The 14,593-nt window shown below is 56.6% G+C and overlaps 4 protein-coding genes across 5 annotated transcripts in view; 3 read left to right on the forward strand and 1 right to left on the reverse strand.

Annotated features, from left to right (window-relative positions):
• On the forward strand, positions 73–1,356 carry TIMM8A (translocase of inner mitochondrial membrane 8A). The gene is made up of 2 exons (XM_021405768.1): positions 73–293; positions 556–1,356. Exons 1-2 carry the CDS (start codon positions 171–173, stop codon positions 715–717), a joined length of 285 nt encoding a protein of 94 aa, XP_021261443.1. The 5' UTR covers positions 73–170; the 3' UTR covers positions 718–1,356.
• On the reverse strand, positions 2,371–5,616 carry LOC110403024 (magnesium transporter NIPA2-like). Its single transcript, XM_021405766.1, has 5 exons — positions 5,444–5,616; positions 5,275–5,331; positions 4,201–4,291; positions 3,893–4,053; positions 2,371–3,598 (listed from the first exon to the last, which is right to left on the reverse strand). The coding sequence occupies exons 1-5, from the start codon at positions 5,580–5,582 to the stop codon at positions 2,973–2,975; spliced, it is 1,074 nt and encodes a 357-aa protein (XP_021261441.1). The 5' UTR covers positions 5,583–5,616; the 3' UTR covers positions 2,371–2,972.
• Positions 5,445–11,570, forward strand: TAF7L (TATA-box binding protein associated factor 7 like). 2 transcript variants are annotated; one of them, XM_021405765.1, is made up of 12 exons: positions 5,725–5,748; positions 5,830–5,927; positions 7,144–7,222; positions 7,620–7,753; positions 8,030–8,156; positions 8,377–8,435; positions 9,481–9,553; positions 9,967–10,083; positions 10,275–10,463; positions 10,550–10,662; positions 10,950–11,009; positions 11,155–11,570. In XM_021405765.1, exons 2-12 carry the CDS (start codon positions 5,862–5,864, stop codon positions 11,197–11,199), a joined length of 1,062 nt encoding a protein of 353 aa, XP_021261440.1. In that variant the 5' UTR covers positions 5,725–5,748; positions 5,830–5,861; the 3' UTR covers positions 11,200–11,570. The 2 variants fall into 2 exon arrangements, with proteins under 2 accessions (XP_021261439.1, XP_021261440.1); XM_021405764.1 differs by lacking the exon at positions 5,830–5,927 and having other exon boundaries at positions 5,445–5,748.
• LOC110403327 (aryl-hydrocarbon-interacting protein-like 1) overlaps positions 11,675–14,593 on the forward strand; it is a 3,006-nt gene continuing 87 nt past the window's right edge. The window contains exons 1-6 of the mRNA XM_021406440.1: positions 11,675–12,186; positions 12,700–12,879; positions 12,983–13,171; positions 13,237–13,413; positions 13,523–13,664; positions 14,027–14,483. Of these exons, the coding sequence (XP_021262115.1) occupies positions 12,091–12,186; positions 12,700–12,879; positions 12,983–13,171; positions 13,237–13,413; positions 13,523–13,664; positions 14,027–14,483 (1,241 nt within the window). The 5' untranslated portion in view covers positions 11,675–12,090. The remainder of the gene's footprint in view (positions 12,187–12,699; positions 12,880–12,982; positions 13,172–13,236; positions 13,414–13,522; positions 13,665–14,026; positions 14,484–14,593) is intronic.

Consider the following 14,593-nt stretch of genomic DNA (forward strand, 5'->3'; position numbering starts at 1 on the left):
CTGCGGCCACTGAGCATGCGCAGCGCGGGCGGAAGTAAGAGGCAGGCAGGCGGAAGTAGGGGGCGGGCGGAAGTAAGGGGCAGGCAGGCGGAAGTAGGGGGCGGGCTGGTGTATGCGCGGTCGCAGCGCGGCGCGGCGCGGCACGTGAAGGTCGTGGTGGTGGCGGCGGCATGGAGGCGCCGTCCGGTGGCGGGCTGGGGGGAGCCGACCCGCAGCTCCAGCGCTTCATCGAGGTGGAGACTCAGAAACAGCGGTTCCAGCAGCTGGTGCACCAGATGACCGAGCTCTGCTGGGTACGGCGAGAGCTGGGAGGGCGGGCGCAGCGGCTCCGGTTAACCTAAGGCGGCGGTGGGGTGGGCCTCGTCCTTTGGGGAGGAGGGAGATGGGATCACGGTGAGGCCCTCTGCCTCGTGGTTTGGGGTTCTGGGAGAGCCTCAGAGGCTTCTCCGGGGAGGGGAGGCCCCAGTGAGGCTGAGGTGGGAAGGCGGGAGTTTGAGGGGGGATAGTGGGGGGCAGCGCTGCACCCCCGGACCCAGAACGGCCACTGCTCCGCAGGAGAAGTGCATGGACAAGCCCGGGCCGAAGCTGGACAGCCGGGCTGAGACATGCTTCGTGAACTGCGTGGAGCGCTTCATCGACACCAGTCAGTTCATCCTGAACCGGCTGGAGCAGACGCAGAAGTCCAAATCGGCCTTCTCAGAGAGCCTGTCCGACTGAGCGGCCCCAAAAATGTGGGGTGGGACGGCCCTGCTGCTCCCTGCGCCCGTCCCTCTGCTGCCCCGATGAGCCGAGGTCAGCTCCGGGGCGTAGGGTTTAATTAAACGACGGTTTTGTGAAAGCTGCAGCCAGCCAGATGAGAGCCCGTAACAGATCCACCCGCTCTTCCGCGCGGTGTCGTGCTGCGCCCATCCCCGATTGCCGGGAAGCATCTTCACACGGGGACACGGGGGCTGCAGGTGTCATGCATGAAGTGGTGGCGGTGGCGATGCTCCTGACAGGGGTGCTCCCAGCACTAAGCGTGCCACTGCTGCCTTAAACAGTGCTGCACACACCTTCATTGCACAAAACCAACCCTCCTCGGTAGGTGCCAACGAGCTGTGCAGTCCCTGTGGCTGTGCAGAAGGAGGGCAGCAGGACTGCACCAGCACAGGCACCCCTAGCGAGGAGAGCTGCTGGGCATGGCGAACATCCCGGGCAGTGTCACTGCTGGAAGACATTTCAAGGCTTCCCTAAAGTCATTCACGTGGCCAAGTGGCAAACTTTCAAATTGCAGCACGGCTCTCTCAGTACTGACTTGCTCCATTCATTGCTTTCTCCTAGTCAATGTAATAAATATTAAGTGGGTCAAATTTTTAATACGAAATTCTCCTTTGTTCAGGTAGATGATCACTGAGAAATGGAAACATGGCATTCTTGTCATTCCTTCTCCTTCCCAGTGATTCTATTTATTAGCAAAATTAGAAGAGAGGGGGAGTAATTGTCTTCTGGGTAGGCAACCTGCTGTGAATTCTGATTTGTTGCTCAATGTATTTGGTCCCATGAATCAAAAGCTCATGTTTGTGGCCTTTCCCCTTCTTCCCCAAAGGGTTAACAGAACCTGCTTCCCTGTATAGTTTCTACAGAGAGCCTAAGTACAGGAAAAATACAGCCAGCTGCTTCATGACTACCTGTACCTTTATCTGTGGGGATTACTGGAGGGAAGCCTGTGGCTGTGTCTTCTGGACTTTTGCCCCTAGGAAACAACATGGAGCTTTAAACTGGAAGAACATCTAGCACTTACTAATCCACCCTCTGAAATGCAGCGTAGCGTTTCAGCATTGTTTGCAGACAGCCTGGTTCTGGGAAGCACGGAGTGACCCGCGTTACTAACATGCGGTGGCTTGGAGCGCTCACAGAGAAACCTCATAAAGTGGTTCTGTGCATGACAGTTTGCTGGGGCTAGACAGGGTGTGTGGAACATCTAACGGGTGTCTTGTAGCCAGCAGCCTTCCTAGGAGTGAGTTCAGAATGACTTAAATAGAGCTATGCATATACTAACCTGCAGGGACGCAGCTATCTGCCCATCTTTCCGAAGCTTACCTCAATAGCTAAAGACTATTAGGTCCCTCCTGTTCCCACTGTGAGCCATTCCCCCTCCCATCCCTGCCCTCAGCTTCCGTCAGGCACCCACATCATCCTTCCTACCCCTGTAATCCTTCACGCCCCTCTGTGCTGGCCCAGCTCTCAGTACAAATGCATGGCCAGCTGCTTGGTAACTGAACGCAGCTGGCTTTAATGCTGCATGCAGGTGCATCATCAGCCTGCACAAGATATGTTGTATGACGAGGTTGGTGCCCCCATAAGAGCCAGAACAGCAAGTGGCAGCATCACTGAAGTTCTCCAGTTTTGGCTGTATTCTGTTCTTGGATGTAAACCTGTAAATAAATTCTAACAGAGTGAGCCAAACAAGTAGTTTACAGAGGAATTTTTGAAGTACTACTCTGGGTACGTCATCTTTAAGGCCAGGCACTTGTCTTCTATCCACATCATCTCAGCACCATGTTAGAGGGTTAACAGTGACAAAATAATCTGAGTGTTCTTAAAAAACGCTCGGGGGCTTCCCCAGATGAGCGATCTTTGCATTCAGTAAGGGTTAGCACTGTGTTAGTGCTGCAGGCCTCTGCACAGCCATAGTGTATGTCCTGGCAAGGGCGGATCGATCCCTCATATAAAAGAACAGTTGAGGAGGCACCGGGTCCTGGCAGCAGGGCTGTACTCACCACTCGTGTCTGTAGCAATGAAGGAGGCTGCAGTCCCTGTCAGCCTCCAGACAGTGGGAGGTCACACTGATCACGCAGCCAAGGCAGGCAGAAGGCAACTGCTAGCTCCCACATGCACAGAAGTACCTAGCAGCACCCAATGCAGCAAGTTCAACCTTGCGCAGAGGAGCTGCTCACTGGTTGGAGCCGACAGCCAGCACTTCGGAAGCTTCCTCATACACTTTCACCTTCCTCCTCTTCTGTGCTCTGAGAGCTTTTGTCCTCCGAGGGCAGAAGAGGCTGGTGCTGACATGACTGATGTCTGTCTGTGCTCCTCCACGCCGTGCGCAGGTCTGCCCTGCCTTGCTGCAGGAAGAGGGGCAGGAGGTCGGGGCTGAAGGGCATGTCCCTGAAGGCGTGCAGGAGGAAGATGCCGGACACGATGGTGAGGAAGCCGCTGATGGTGCCGATGATGTTGTCTAGCACCATGTGTTGCCACTCCTTGAAGAGGATGGCAGAACACGTCATGACTGCTGTGGTGAACAGCACGTAGTAAATGGGAGTGACCACTGACGTGTTGAAGATGTCCAGGGCTTTGTTCAGGTAGTTGATCTGCACGCTGATGCAGATCACCAGGCACACCAGGAGCACCCAGCCCAGCGGTTCTTTCAAGACTGGCTTCCCAGCAAACAGTTCTTTCAGGGCAATCCCCAACCCTTTGACACATGATACAGAAAGTGAGCCGATGGCCGAGCAGACCAGAACATAAACCAGGACGTTGCTCCGTCCGTAACGGGGTCCAGCCACGAAGATGAGCAGAAGGGAGCTCACCAGGACGCACACAGCAAATACAATGAATCCTTGGAGAAAGAATAATTAGGGGCTCTATCAGAATGGAGAACAGTAGCCCCAGTGACAGAACAGCAAGCACGGCGGTGGCGCACCCAGGGCCTACAGCATTAGCAGACGTTGGGGGGCACAGCCCTGTGGAAGCAAGGTCCTGGAGGGCAGCAGAAGACTTGGGAAGCCAGCACTAGCTAAATGCTGAAGGTTGTGGAGGGAAAGAGAGTCCTCGCCAGCCTAGCCAAGCTGTTCCCTCCCCACTACTTTTATTTCCAAGCCTGAAGTTGACATGAGGCCTTTTATTTAGGTACCTGGATCTTTCAGCTTCTCTGCCATTGACTCCAGGCTGGAAACCTCTTCCTCCTGAGGAGCGTGGATTACCATCACCGTGGAGCCCAGAATACTTAGAACGCAGCCAATCTTGCCATGAACATTCAGCTGCTCATTCAGGAAGGTGGAAGACAGAACTGCGCTGGAAAATCAAAACAAAACGAAGCAAAAAAAAAAAATGCCTAACAGTTAGGAATGGAATATCTGAGGGAAGGGAGAGAGGAAAGCAGTGCAGCTTTCACCACTTAGCGCTGGCAGGTGAGGTAAGGATGTTTCTGAGGCTGCTTACCTAACAAGGACGCTCAGAGCACCCAGTGGAGTTACCAGCGTTGCAGGGGCAAAGGCGTAGGCAGCAAAATTTGCTGCTTCTCCAATTCCCACTGCAAGAGAAACTCTGTCAGGTGAACATCAGAGTCAAGAGCAGTTCAGTGTGATACAAATCTGAGTGCAGTCAGAAGAGAGTTCCCATGTGCAACCAGGAGAGGACAGTGCCAGCCAGGACAAGCAGAAGCTTTTCCTTCTTGGACACAGGAGGCTTCTGGTTACGCATGGTTTTCCTCAGCCACATGTGGCCATCCAGCTAAGCAGTGACAACAGAAACATATCTACGTGTCCTCACAGCTGAAAGGAGCTTTGGCTCGTTACACGTTTCTAAGTTAAGCTTTGGTGGAACGGCTCTTACAGCTTTTTACAGGGTAAATCAAGTGTCACGTTTGACAAGCATACAGCAGAGCTGCTGGAATCACTTACCTGCTGTGCCGGATGAGCATGACCTGACTGCAGGGTCAGGAGCGCTGACCCAACCCAGTCAGACCAGTTCCTCAGTTCCTATTTAGCAGAGAAACCCGGCAACGCGCGAGGCTTCAAAATACTGGAGAGTTACAACCAGATCGACATCCCCACGCATTCAAGGGATAAAAACCAAGCCGTTAAGCGATCCTAGGACGGCTGGGTTGGAAGGGACCTCAAAGATGAGCTAGTTCCCAGCCCCTGCCGCGGGCAGGGCTGCCCAGCACTCGGCCAGGCACCTCCAGGGATGGGGCAGCCCGGCTCCAAGCCGCAGAGTGCAGGAAGGCCGCGGGGAGGTGCCCCCGGAGCCCTGCCTTCCCCAGGCCGGGCACCCCCAGCTCTCAGCCCGTCTCCGACCTCTGAGCATCCTGGCGGGCTCCTCCGGATCGGGGCGGGGGGGTGGGGTGGGATGCAGGACGCTACACGGGGCCTGAGGAGGGCAGAGCACGGGGACAGAGCACGGGGACAGCCCCCCCGCCCGCCGTCCCTCCTCCTCCTCCTCCTCCCGCCGGTGCAGCTGGGAGCGAGCCCGGCGCTGCTCAGCGTTCCCCGAGCTCTCGGCGCGGCTACTCACTGCACAGCAGCCCTGCCCACCACAGCCACTCCCGCAGGTACGCGTGCCCTCCGTGCCCTGCGGAGAAAGGGACGCGGCAGGTGAAGGCGCAGCGCCGGCTGCAGGCGGATCCCCGCTCGCAGCGCTGCCCGGACCGGGTCGGGTCGGGTCGGGTCGGGTCGGGCCGTACCTGCCCTAGGGCGGCCGCGGCCGCACAGCCGGAGCAGCCCCTTCTTCTTCAGGATGAAGCTGCCCCCGATGAAGGCGCTGGAGGCCAAGGCCAACCCCAGCCCCACGTAGAAGCCGGGCCGCCCTCCCGCCGGCCCCATGGCGGCCCCGGTCCGCCGCGATAGGCTTCCCCGGACGCGGAACGGGCGGTGCGGGGCTGCGGGGAGCCCGGGCCGGCACACACTGCTCCGCCCACGGCATCGCCCCGCCCGGCAGACGGAAGGGCCGGGGTTGGTGCGCGGAAGCTTCGCTGCGCTCAGAGCCGAGGTTCGGGTTCGGAGCCGGGGCCGGGCTCGGCGGTCCTTAGGGGTCGCTTCCACCTGGCGCGTTCTCTTTGTTTCCTTTAAGGTTAAGGAGAGGAAAAAAAAAAAAAAAAAAGGATGAGCAAGAGCAAGGACGACGCTCCGCATGAGCTGGAGAGCCAGTTCGTGCTGCGGCTGCCGCCGGTGAGCGCCCGGCTGCCCCTCCCTGCCTGCAGCCCTGCGAGCGGAGCGGGCCGGCCGCCTCCTCCCGCTGCGAGGCGCTCCCGGGACGGGGCAGGAGGCTCCGCGGGGATGCACGGGGCAAAAAGAGGGAATTCCGGGGCTGGGAAAGGGCCCTGCGGAGAAGGACTGGGGGGGGGGGGTTCTGGGGGAGGAAGAGCTGGGCGTGAGGCGGCAGCGTGTGCTTGCTGGTTGTACCCTGGGCTGCATCCTAAAGAAGGGTGGCAGCGGGGGGTGGGGATTGTCCCCTCTGATTGTTGCCCTGCCCTCGAGAGGCGCTGTATGGAGTCCTGCGACCGTACCCAGGGCCCCCAGCGCAGGAGGGGTGCGGTGCTGCTGGAGCGGGTCCGGAGGAGGGAGCCAGGATGCTCAGAGCTTGGGGCATCTCTGCTACAGGGACGGGCTGAGAGCTGGGAGTGCTCGGCCTGGGGGAGAGAGGGCTCTGGGAGAGGTCCATGCGGCATTCCTGCACCTGGGGGGAGCTCACCAACGGGAGGGGAGCTGACTTTCTGCATGGGTAGGTAGCGACAAAACAAAGGGGAATGGTTTAAAACTAAAAGAGGGGAGGTTTCGGTTAGATGTTAGGAGGAAATCCTTCACTCAGAGTGCGGCGAGGCCCCGCACTGCTGCCCACAGCTGGGGGTGCCCCATCCCTGGAGGTGCCCAAGGCCGTGGGTGGGCCCTGGGCTGCCTGAGCTTGGGGGGGCACGCAGCCCATGGCAGCGGGCTGGAACTGGGTGGGCTTTGAGATCTCTTCCAGCCCAAGCCGTTCTAGGATTACCAAGTGATGAGCCGTTAGTTGCTATTGCTATCAGCGCGCTTAATGCTATTTTGCATGTGCTTAACCTGAGACAGCGTGTCGTGTCGTGAGGCAACGTGAGCCTGCTGAGGGCGGCTGCACTCCCAGGGTACACTGCTGTCAGGGCCCTCACTGCGCTGTCACAGCTTCGTTTTTCTCGAGGGGAGGAAGCACACAAGGAGTAGCAGGGCCGTGAGGTTAATACATGGTATTTGGAGGAGGGTGCAGTTTTCCTTGCAGATCGCAGACTGGCTTTTGCAGTTGTTTTTCTGCCTTGGGTTGACGGTGATGTTGAAAGCCGGGGTAGACTGGGCACAAACCTTCAGGGGCTCTGAGGGGGAGCACGGCAGGTCCCAGCATAACTCTGCCTGGTCGTTTCAGGAATATGCTTCCACCGTGCGCAGAGCGGTTCAGTCCGGGAGCGTCAACCTGAAGGACAGGCTCACCATTGAGCTGCACGGTGAGTGGGAAGGATCAAGGCAAGCTAGAACTCCTCTGACTGTTCACAAGCGACGCTGTAGAACTTGTACATGTTTTCCTGTGAAATTTCTGCTGCCCATGAGTGTATTGCTTGGTTTGGCTGATGAACAGCAGCTAAACAGTCTCTTAGATCATGGAACCGTTAGGGTTGGAGAAGACCTCTAAGATCACCAAGTCCAAGCCCAGCCTGCCCCCACCATTCCCACTAAACCACGTCCCTCAGTGCCACATCTCCGTGGTTCTTGAGCACCTCCAGGGATGGTGACTCTACCACTTCCCTGAGCAGCCTGTGCCAGTGCCTCACTGCTCGTTCTGAGACGAAGCTCTTCCTCCTGCCCAACCTTCCCAGCACTAACCTGTCCCGTGGCTTTCCACAGCGGATGGGCGCCATGGGATTGTTCGTGTGGATCGAGTGCCGCTGGCAGCCAAGCTGGTGGACCTGCCCTGTATCATCGAAAGCTTAAAAACCATCGATAAGAAAACCTTCTATAAGACAGCAGATATCTGCCAGGTATGGGCTGTTCCTCTTGCCTGCCTCAACAGGCTCGCTCCTCTCTCCAGAAAAACCCATGTACTCTTTGGCAGATTGACACCTGGGTTAACATGGGCAATTTCTGTATTGTCATGATGTTAGTAGTTCAAAATCCCCTGCATCGGCTTGATGTTTGGAGTTTGATTGTGCCTGTGAATCCCTTTGGCAGCCATTGTTCATTTTCCAGCAAAGCTTTTATGTCCTTTTGTTCTCGCATTGTAGTAAGCAGCCTTTGTGTTTATATGGGGATTTCAGATGCTTGTTTGCACTGTGGATGGCGATCTCTACCCTCCTTTGGAAGAGCAGACTGTGAGTACTGACCCCAAGGCCAACAAAAAAAAGGACAAGGACAGAGAGAAGAAATTCATCTGGAACCATGGCAGTGAGTAGAGGCTCTGTCAGTGCTCTCCATCCCACAGCCCCGGCGTCCCCACAGCTCCGCAGAGCGCTCCCAGCTGCTGCGTGCTGGCTGTGCTGCTGCTCTGCTTCTAGTGCTGCCTGGGTTCCTGAAGGGAGCTTCTCCCTCTTGGCAGATCAGGTTTGCCAGACCCAGCTCTCTCCTTAGGCCATCTGCCTGACACATGCAATCTGCTCTGTTACAGTTACTCTTCCCCTGAAAAATGTACGGAAGAGACGATTCCGGAAGACAGCTAAGAAGAAGGTGAGCTGTTTCTCTCTCGTGCTGACTCGTGCAGGTGCAGTAACCAAAGAATCAGAAGACAGAGACATTACAGCTGTAACTATCTGTCAGTCCTGAAACAGCGTCTTAGCATTGCTTCACATGTTTCCTTGCTAGAGATGAGGAAGAAAGCAGGCAGGTATCCTTAAACCCTTCCTTGGGTGCTCCTGTCATGTTTCCAAAATGCCTCTGAGGTGGGAAAATACTCTGTGCTGAGAACTGCTGGACTCCATTCTTGTGGCCGTTTTGTCATAGCGCATCTCTTCCTGCTCACGGAGAAGAAGGGGTTGCATGGAAGTAAGGCTTCACTCACTCCTGCTTTCCCAGCTGAAATCTTCTCTCTATGCATGGCTCGTTCGCTTCCCCAACAAGCAGCACTACAAATAGAATAGCTGTTATTTCAGCTGGGGGAGTGACAACAGATGGAGCTCAGAGACTCTGTCTCAGTGCAAACGCATAAGCCAGGGAAGGTGTTGGGGAGATGCAGCACCACGAGGCTGGGAAGAACTGTTCCCTGCTTTGCAGTTTCTGAGAACGCGGTGGAGTGATATTTTGCATGACATTTGGGAAACAAATTATTTCAGGCAGTCTTATAGCCCTCAAGAGAGATTAGCTGTCACTACCTTAAGACACACGGCTGATTTAAAAGTGAAGAATGAAGCCTCCTTTTGAGCGAGGTGGGAAGCGTTTGAGTTGACCATCCATCACTGGATGGCACCTTGAGCACTTTCAGTACACACATAGGAAGTCTTTATTTCATGAGTTCTATTGATGGGTGCCAGAGCGGTAGAAAAGTGAAAACGTGCAACCCACCAGGGAGATCTGCCTAGAAAAAGATGGATCTCTGTTCTGGAGGTGCGTAAGTTACATTTTGGGTGGAGCGTGAGCAAAGGTCAAGTGGAAGGAATGAGAGAAGAGAGGCTTGACACGGGGCTCTGTCCAGAGGGTGGGGATAGGAGTTGAGCAGCACACAGCGACCTGCACGAGTCGTTTAATGGGTTGTCTGTTCTTTCCCTCTCTGGCGCAGTATATTGAATCTCCTGATGTGGAGAAGGAGGTGAAGCGTCTCCTGAGCACCGATGCTGAAGCTGTCAGCGTCCGTATCCTTTTAGGAGAAAAAAAAACCTTGGGTGGGGGATGAGGCAGTGTGCATAGTCTGGGGCTTGCGAAGAGGAGAGCTGGGTTCAGCTTTGTCTGTGGGTCTTAGAGGTTAGGAGGCAAATACGAGTGACACTGAAGTTTTAGAACTTTACCTTCGTCTTTTTCAAAGCTTATTGTTTCTTCGTGGTGACCTTCCTTGCACGCTGTGCTATTGCACTGAGCAGGAACTTAAGTCACAGGACAGGGCAGGTCCCCAAAAAGGGGGAGGCTGGGGCAGCTCGTGGTGGGTATTCCTAACGGCGAGGCCGTGCCTGCTGGGGGGGGCGAGGAGCTGCAGTTTTTAGCTCTCTGCCATTGCGCTGCACCTTTCACGCTCCTCGTTTTTCCCTGACTCATCTGCTCCGACTGCCAGGCTGGGAAGTCATTGCTGAAGATGAAACAAAAGAAGTGGACAACCACGGTTCACTCACGAGCCTGGACATTTCTTCCCCAGGGATGTCGGGACATAAACAAGGCCATGGCTCCTCAGGTACAGTGGGGAAGGCTGCTGTCTTCTTTCTAGCTGTGAAGTTATCAGGTGGATCCATTGAGGGTGGAAGTGCCCAAAGGAGAGAGGGCAGTGCTGAGACAGGCACCATATATTGACGGTGCCCACGGCAGGCACAGGGTGCTGGGGCATTCATCAGCTCTGTTTCTCCTCTTCCGTTCTTCTCTCTTTAGAACATGATGAGCTGCGGGAGATATTTAATGACATCAGCAGCAGCAGTGAAGATGAAGATGAGCGGGATCATCATGATGATGAAGACCTGAACATTATGGACACTGAGGAGGACTTGGAGAGGCAGCTGCAGGACAAACCAAATGAATCCGATGGGCAACAGCAAGAGAATGAGGGCTCCAACCAGATAGGTGAGTCAGGTGGCACTGCTGCAGAATCATTGGGGTGCTGGGCAGCGCAGCTTCTGCTGCAGGTCTCCGCTCACTCTCTCTTCCAGTCATGGGCATCCAGAAACAGATTGACAACCTGAAGAGTAAACTCCAGGAGACCCAGGACAGGAGGAAACGCCAGGAAGATCTCATCATGAAAGTAGAGAACCTGGCCCTCAAGGTAAGAGCTCTCCTGAAGGGTCTCTTCTAAGCCTTGTGCTTAGTAGGCTGATTCAAGTGCTGTCCTGGAAAAACCGTGGAAACCATGGGTATTTGCATGCTGGGTTAAAAATAATTGTGCTGTGACCATACACTCCAGCATTTTCCCACAGAGGCAAAGCAATCTGTGAAACTGGAGGAGATGAGGGTCAGTGCAGTTTGGGAATCGCTGCACTGTTTGACATACCGTACCAGCAGCCATTAACAGAGTGTGCTGATAACTGTGGTCTGTTGTGTTTGTCTCTGTAGACCCGTCTCCAAGCTGTGCTGGATGAGTTCAAACAGCAGGAAGAGCGAGAGAAGCAGCAGGTGAGGGAGTTCCCACAATGGAGGGCATTCTTTCCTGCAGTGTGCAGGCAGGTGGAAGGCCTGCAGCAACTCTACAGTGCTTGGGCTTGCAGTGCCAAGGAGGCCCAGCCCTGTGCTTCTGTGACACCTCCCTCCTTCTTCCCAGATGACATCTCTGCAGGAGCAGCTGGAGTCCCTCATGGAGAAGTGAGGAATGGGCCTGGCTGGAGCAGCAGGTCGTGTATGGGCAAGCGGTGCTGGAAGTGCTCAGTCCCCATGCTGAAGTCTTGCTGCAGTCACTGCTGCTGCTTTTGGGCAGGGCGAGAGGCACTGTGTCCAGAGCTGCTCCTACATGCCTTGTGCTGAGCTTGGCTGAAGAATTAGGCCTGTGAGAGCAGCCAAACGCTGGGACTTGCTGTAAATATTCAAGAGGGATTTGGTTCTCCCCGGGTCAATGCAGTGCAGCTCTCTGCACCTCACTGAGTCTTGAATTTGATGGGCTGTACCCTGGTGGGAGCTTGTCACTGCGTTTGGGAAATACTTGTCTGCAAACCAGACGCAATAAAGGACCATTTCCAACCCTGTTCTGTTCCTCTGTATTCTCCAGGGGACAGGCTGGCGCTGCCTTCTGTCAGCTTGTCACCTGGCTGCTGCTTCCACCAGAGTGCTCCGTGCACAGCTGGGTCAAAGGGAGATTGCGTGCAAAGGGGGACCCTGCTTAAGGAACTCTCAGGCTGCGTAAGGAACGAGGTCCTCCTGATTAGGGAGTTTCATTAATTCCTCACAGAATAGGCAGGCAAATCCCAGATTAACCTGGCAGGGTGGGAAGAGGATTAGAAAGGCAGTTCCATTTGGCAGCTGGCAGAACACAACAGAGCGCATCACGGTGGGACAGCGTTATCCTGCATGCTGAGGAAGGGGACGGGGAAAGGGCTGCCATAGCGTGGGTGCAGCCAGCACAGAAAGCAGGAGGCTGGTGGCAGCTCTGGGAGATGATATACCTATAGTCCACAAAGGGAGCTGCCCCAAGGAGAACACTGAGCTCGGGGAGGGCCTGAGCACACACGGGTGTGGGTGTGCGTGACCTGTCCTGGGGGTGGCCATGGAGGAAACGTACCTGCTGAACGTGGAAGGGGTCAGAAAGAAGATCCTGCACGGAGGCCGAGGGGAGCTGCCGAAGTTCCAGGATGGGAGCAAGGTAAATCACGTTGGTTCTTATCCCAGAGCCCCAAGAGAGACGGGAGCAGCTCTGACACCTCCCTGCCCATCACCACTCTCCTCTGCCAGGCACGGTGGAGCTCAGCAGCCATGATGGGGTGCTGGAAATCCTTCTCCCTTCCCTGACATGTCAAATAGGAGTGGAGGGGTCAGTAGAGTTTCTGAGAGCCTCAGCCCGTATCGATGGACAGATCCATGCAGGTGTCATGACGTCCTGGAGCTGCCCTGGTTTATAAAGGGGTACCCAAAGGAAGCAGCCAGATCTAGCACCAATGAGCATTAAGTTGCTCCACCAGCTGCTTTCTGTCTGAGACGAGCTGGTAGGAGGCAGTCTCCTCACTGCAGATGGAAAGCTGCCAACCCAACCTGCACCTTGTCGGCAGCAGGCTCGTCCTCATGTCCTGGTCCCGTGGCATAGGGCTCCTACCCTATAGACCTGCACCAAGGCCCAGCATGGGGCCACCCCATCACCACCGCACTTTCTTTGGGGCAGATCACTTTCCACTTCCAGACACTGAAGGACAACTTTGAGCGGACGGTGATCGACGACAGCCGGGAGGCCGGCATGCCCATGGAGATCATCGTGGGCAAGATGTTCAAGATTGAGATCTGGGAGATACTGCTCTGCTCCATGAGGACCGGGGAGGTTGCGGAGTTCTGGTGCGATGCCATCGTGAGTGAGGGGTTCAGGGCTGTGATGAGTCCCATCTGCATCCCGCACTGGGCTGTGCACCCCAGAGATGTGCGGCATTGCCAGGGCCTCTGTCCTCTTCCAGCACACAGGGATGTATGCCCTGGTCTCCAAAGGCATGCGGAGGATCGCGGAGGGCCGGGACCCCCTGGAAGGGCAGAAGCATCGCTGTGGTATGGGCAACATGTTCGACTACCACAGCACGGGTTACGATGACCTGGACGAGCTGCAGCGGACACCTCAGCCCCTCATCTTCATCATGGAGCTGTTCCGGGTAAGGGGAGGGCGGGGTGATGGGGAACAGCTGGGGAAGGGGCTCAGTGCCCACTGCCCGTGCAGGTGGAGGAGCCCTCGGCCTACAAACGTGACACCTGGGCCATGAGCAAGGAGGAGAAGCTGGCGGCCGTGCCCGTGCTGCACAGCGAGGGGAACCGCCTCGTCCTCCAGAAGGAATTCCAGCGCGCGGCCGAGAAGTACCAGGAGGCCGTCATCTGCCTGAGGAACCTCCAGGCCAAGGTGGGCCACCTCCCGCCATCCCTGCTGGCCCTTCCTTGGCCAATTGGTCCCCTGGGGGTAGGGGGATGGCCACCGCCGTGATCCCCCAAACTGGGGCTCTGTGTGGCAGGAGAAGCCATGGGAGGAAGGCTGGCTGAAGCTGGAGAGCCTGGTCACGCCGCTGGTGCTCAACTACTGCCAGTGCCAGCTGGAGCTGGGCGAGTACTACGAGGTGCTGGAGCACACCACGGAGCTGCTCCAGAAACACAACGGTACCCGTGCCCTGAGTCCCCCATACACAGTGTGCTCGTGGGTCTTGCCCTACAGATTCCCCTGCTCACACATGCCTGGTGCCCATGACAGTGCCCGTGTCCTCTGGGTTCCATGACATTGCCTCATTTCAGCCAGATGCCCTCACCCACGACGACGTCTGCACCCTGTGTCCCCTGGTCCCCCAGCGCACCACAGTGCCCTCACGATGTCCCTTAAGTCCCTTACCCCCATGCCCTGTTCCCACTTCCTTATGGTCCCCAGCTCCCCTTACCCGCAGGGGTGTCCATGCCACATCCCCATACCCATGCTGGTACCTGGGTTCCTGGGGGCTCCAGTGACCCCCGCTGGCTCTGTCCCACAGACAATGCCAAGGCCTATTTCAAGCGGGCGAAGGCGCACGCAGCCGTGTGGAATGAGCGAGAGGCGCGGGAGGACTTCCTGCGCGTGGCCCACCTCGACCCCGCCATGGCGGCCGCCGTCAAGAAGGAGCTGAAGCTGCTGGGGGAGAGGATGAGGAAGAAGCACGTGGAGGATCGGAAGCGTTATCAGGGCCTCTTCCAGCAGCCCCGGGGGGGGAAGGCTGGCACTGGGTCTGCGGTGGGTGAGGGGAGGCAGGAGGAGGATGGGTCCCATGGAGGGGAACAGGGCACAGGAGCAGGAGAAGCAGGAGTTGGTGAAGCAGAACGTGAAAAGGAAGCACGGGGAAGAGGAGCAGCCCCAGGGGAGGGTGAAGAGGTGGAAAATGGGGTGGGACAGGGCAGGGGAGTAAACCTGGGGGCCTGTCGGGCAGACCCAGAGAGTTGTGGGGCAGAGAGGGGGCTGGAGGGAGGGGAGGAGGAAGAGAAGGAGGTAGTAGAGGAGGAGGAAGAAGAAAAGGAGATGGTAGAGGAGGAGGAAGGAGAAAAGGAGATGGTAGAGGAGGAGGAAG

Source organism: Numida meleagris, chromosome 8, assembly GCF_002078875.1.
Source record: "Numida meleagris isolate 19003 breed g44 Domestic line chromosome 8, NumMel1.0, whole genome shotgun sequence".
NCBI lineage: Eukaryota > Metazoa > Chordata > Aves > Galliformes > Numididae > Numida > Numida meleagris.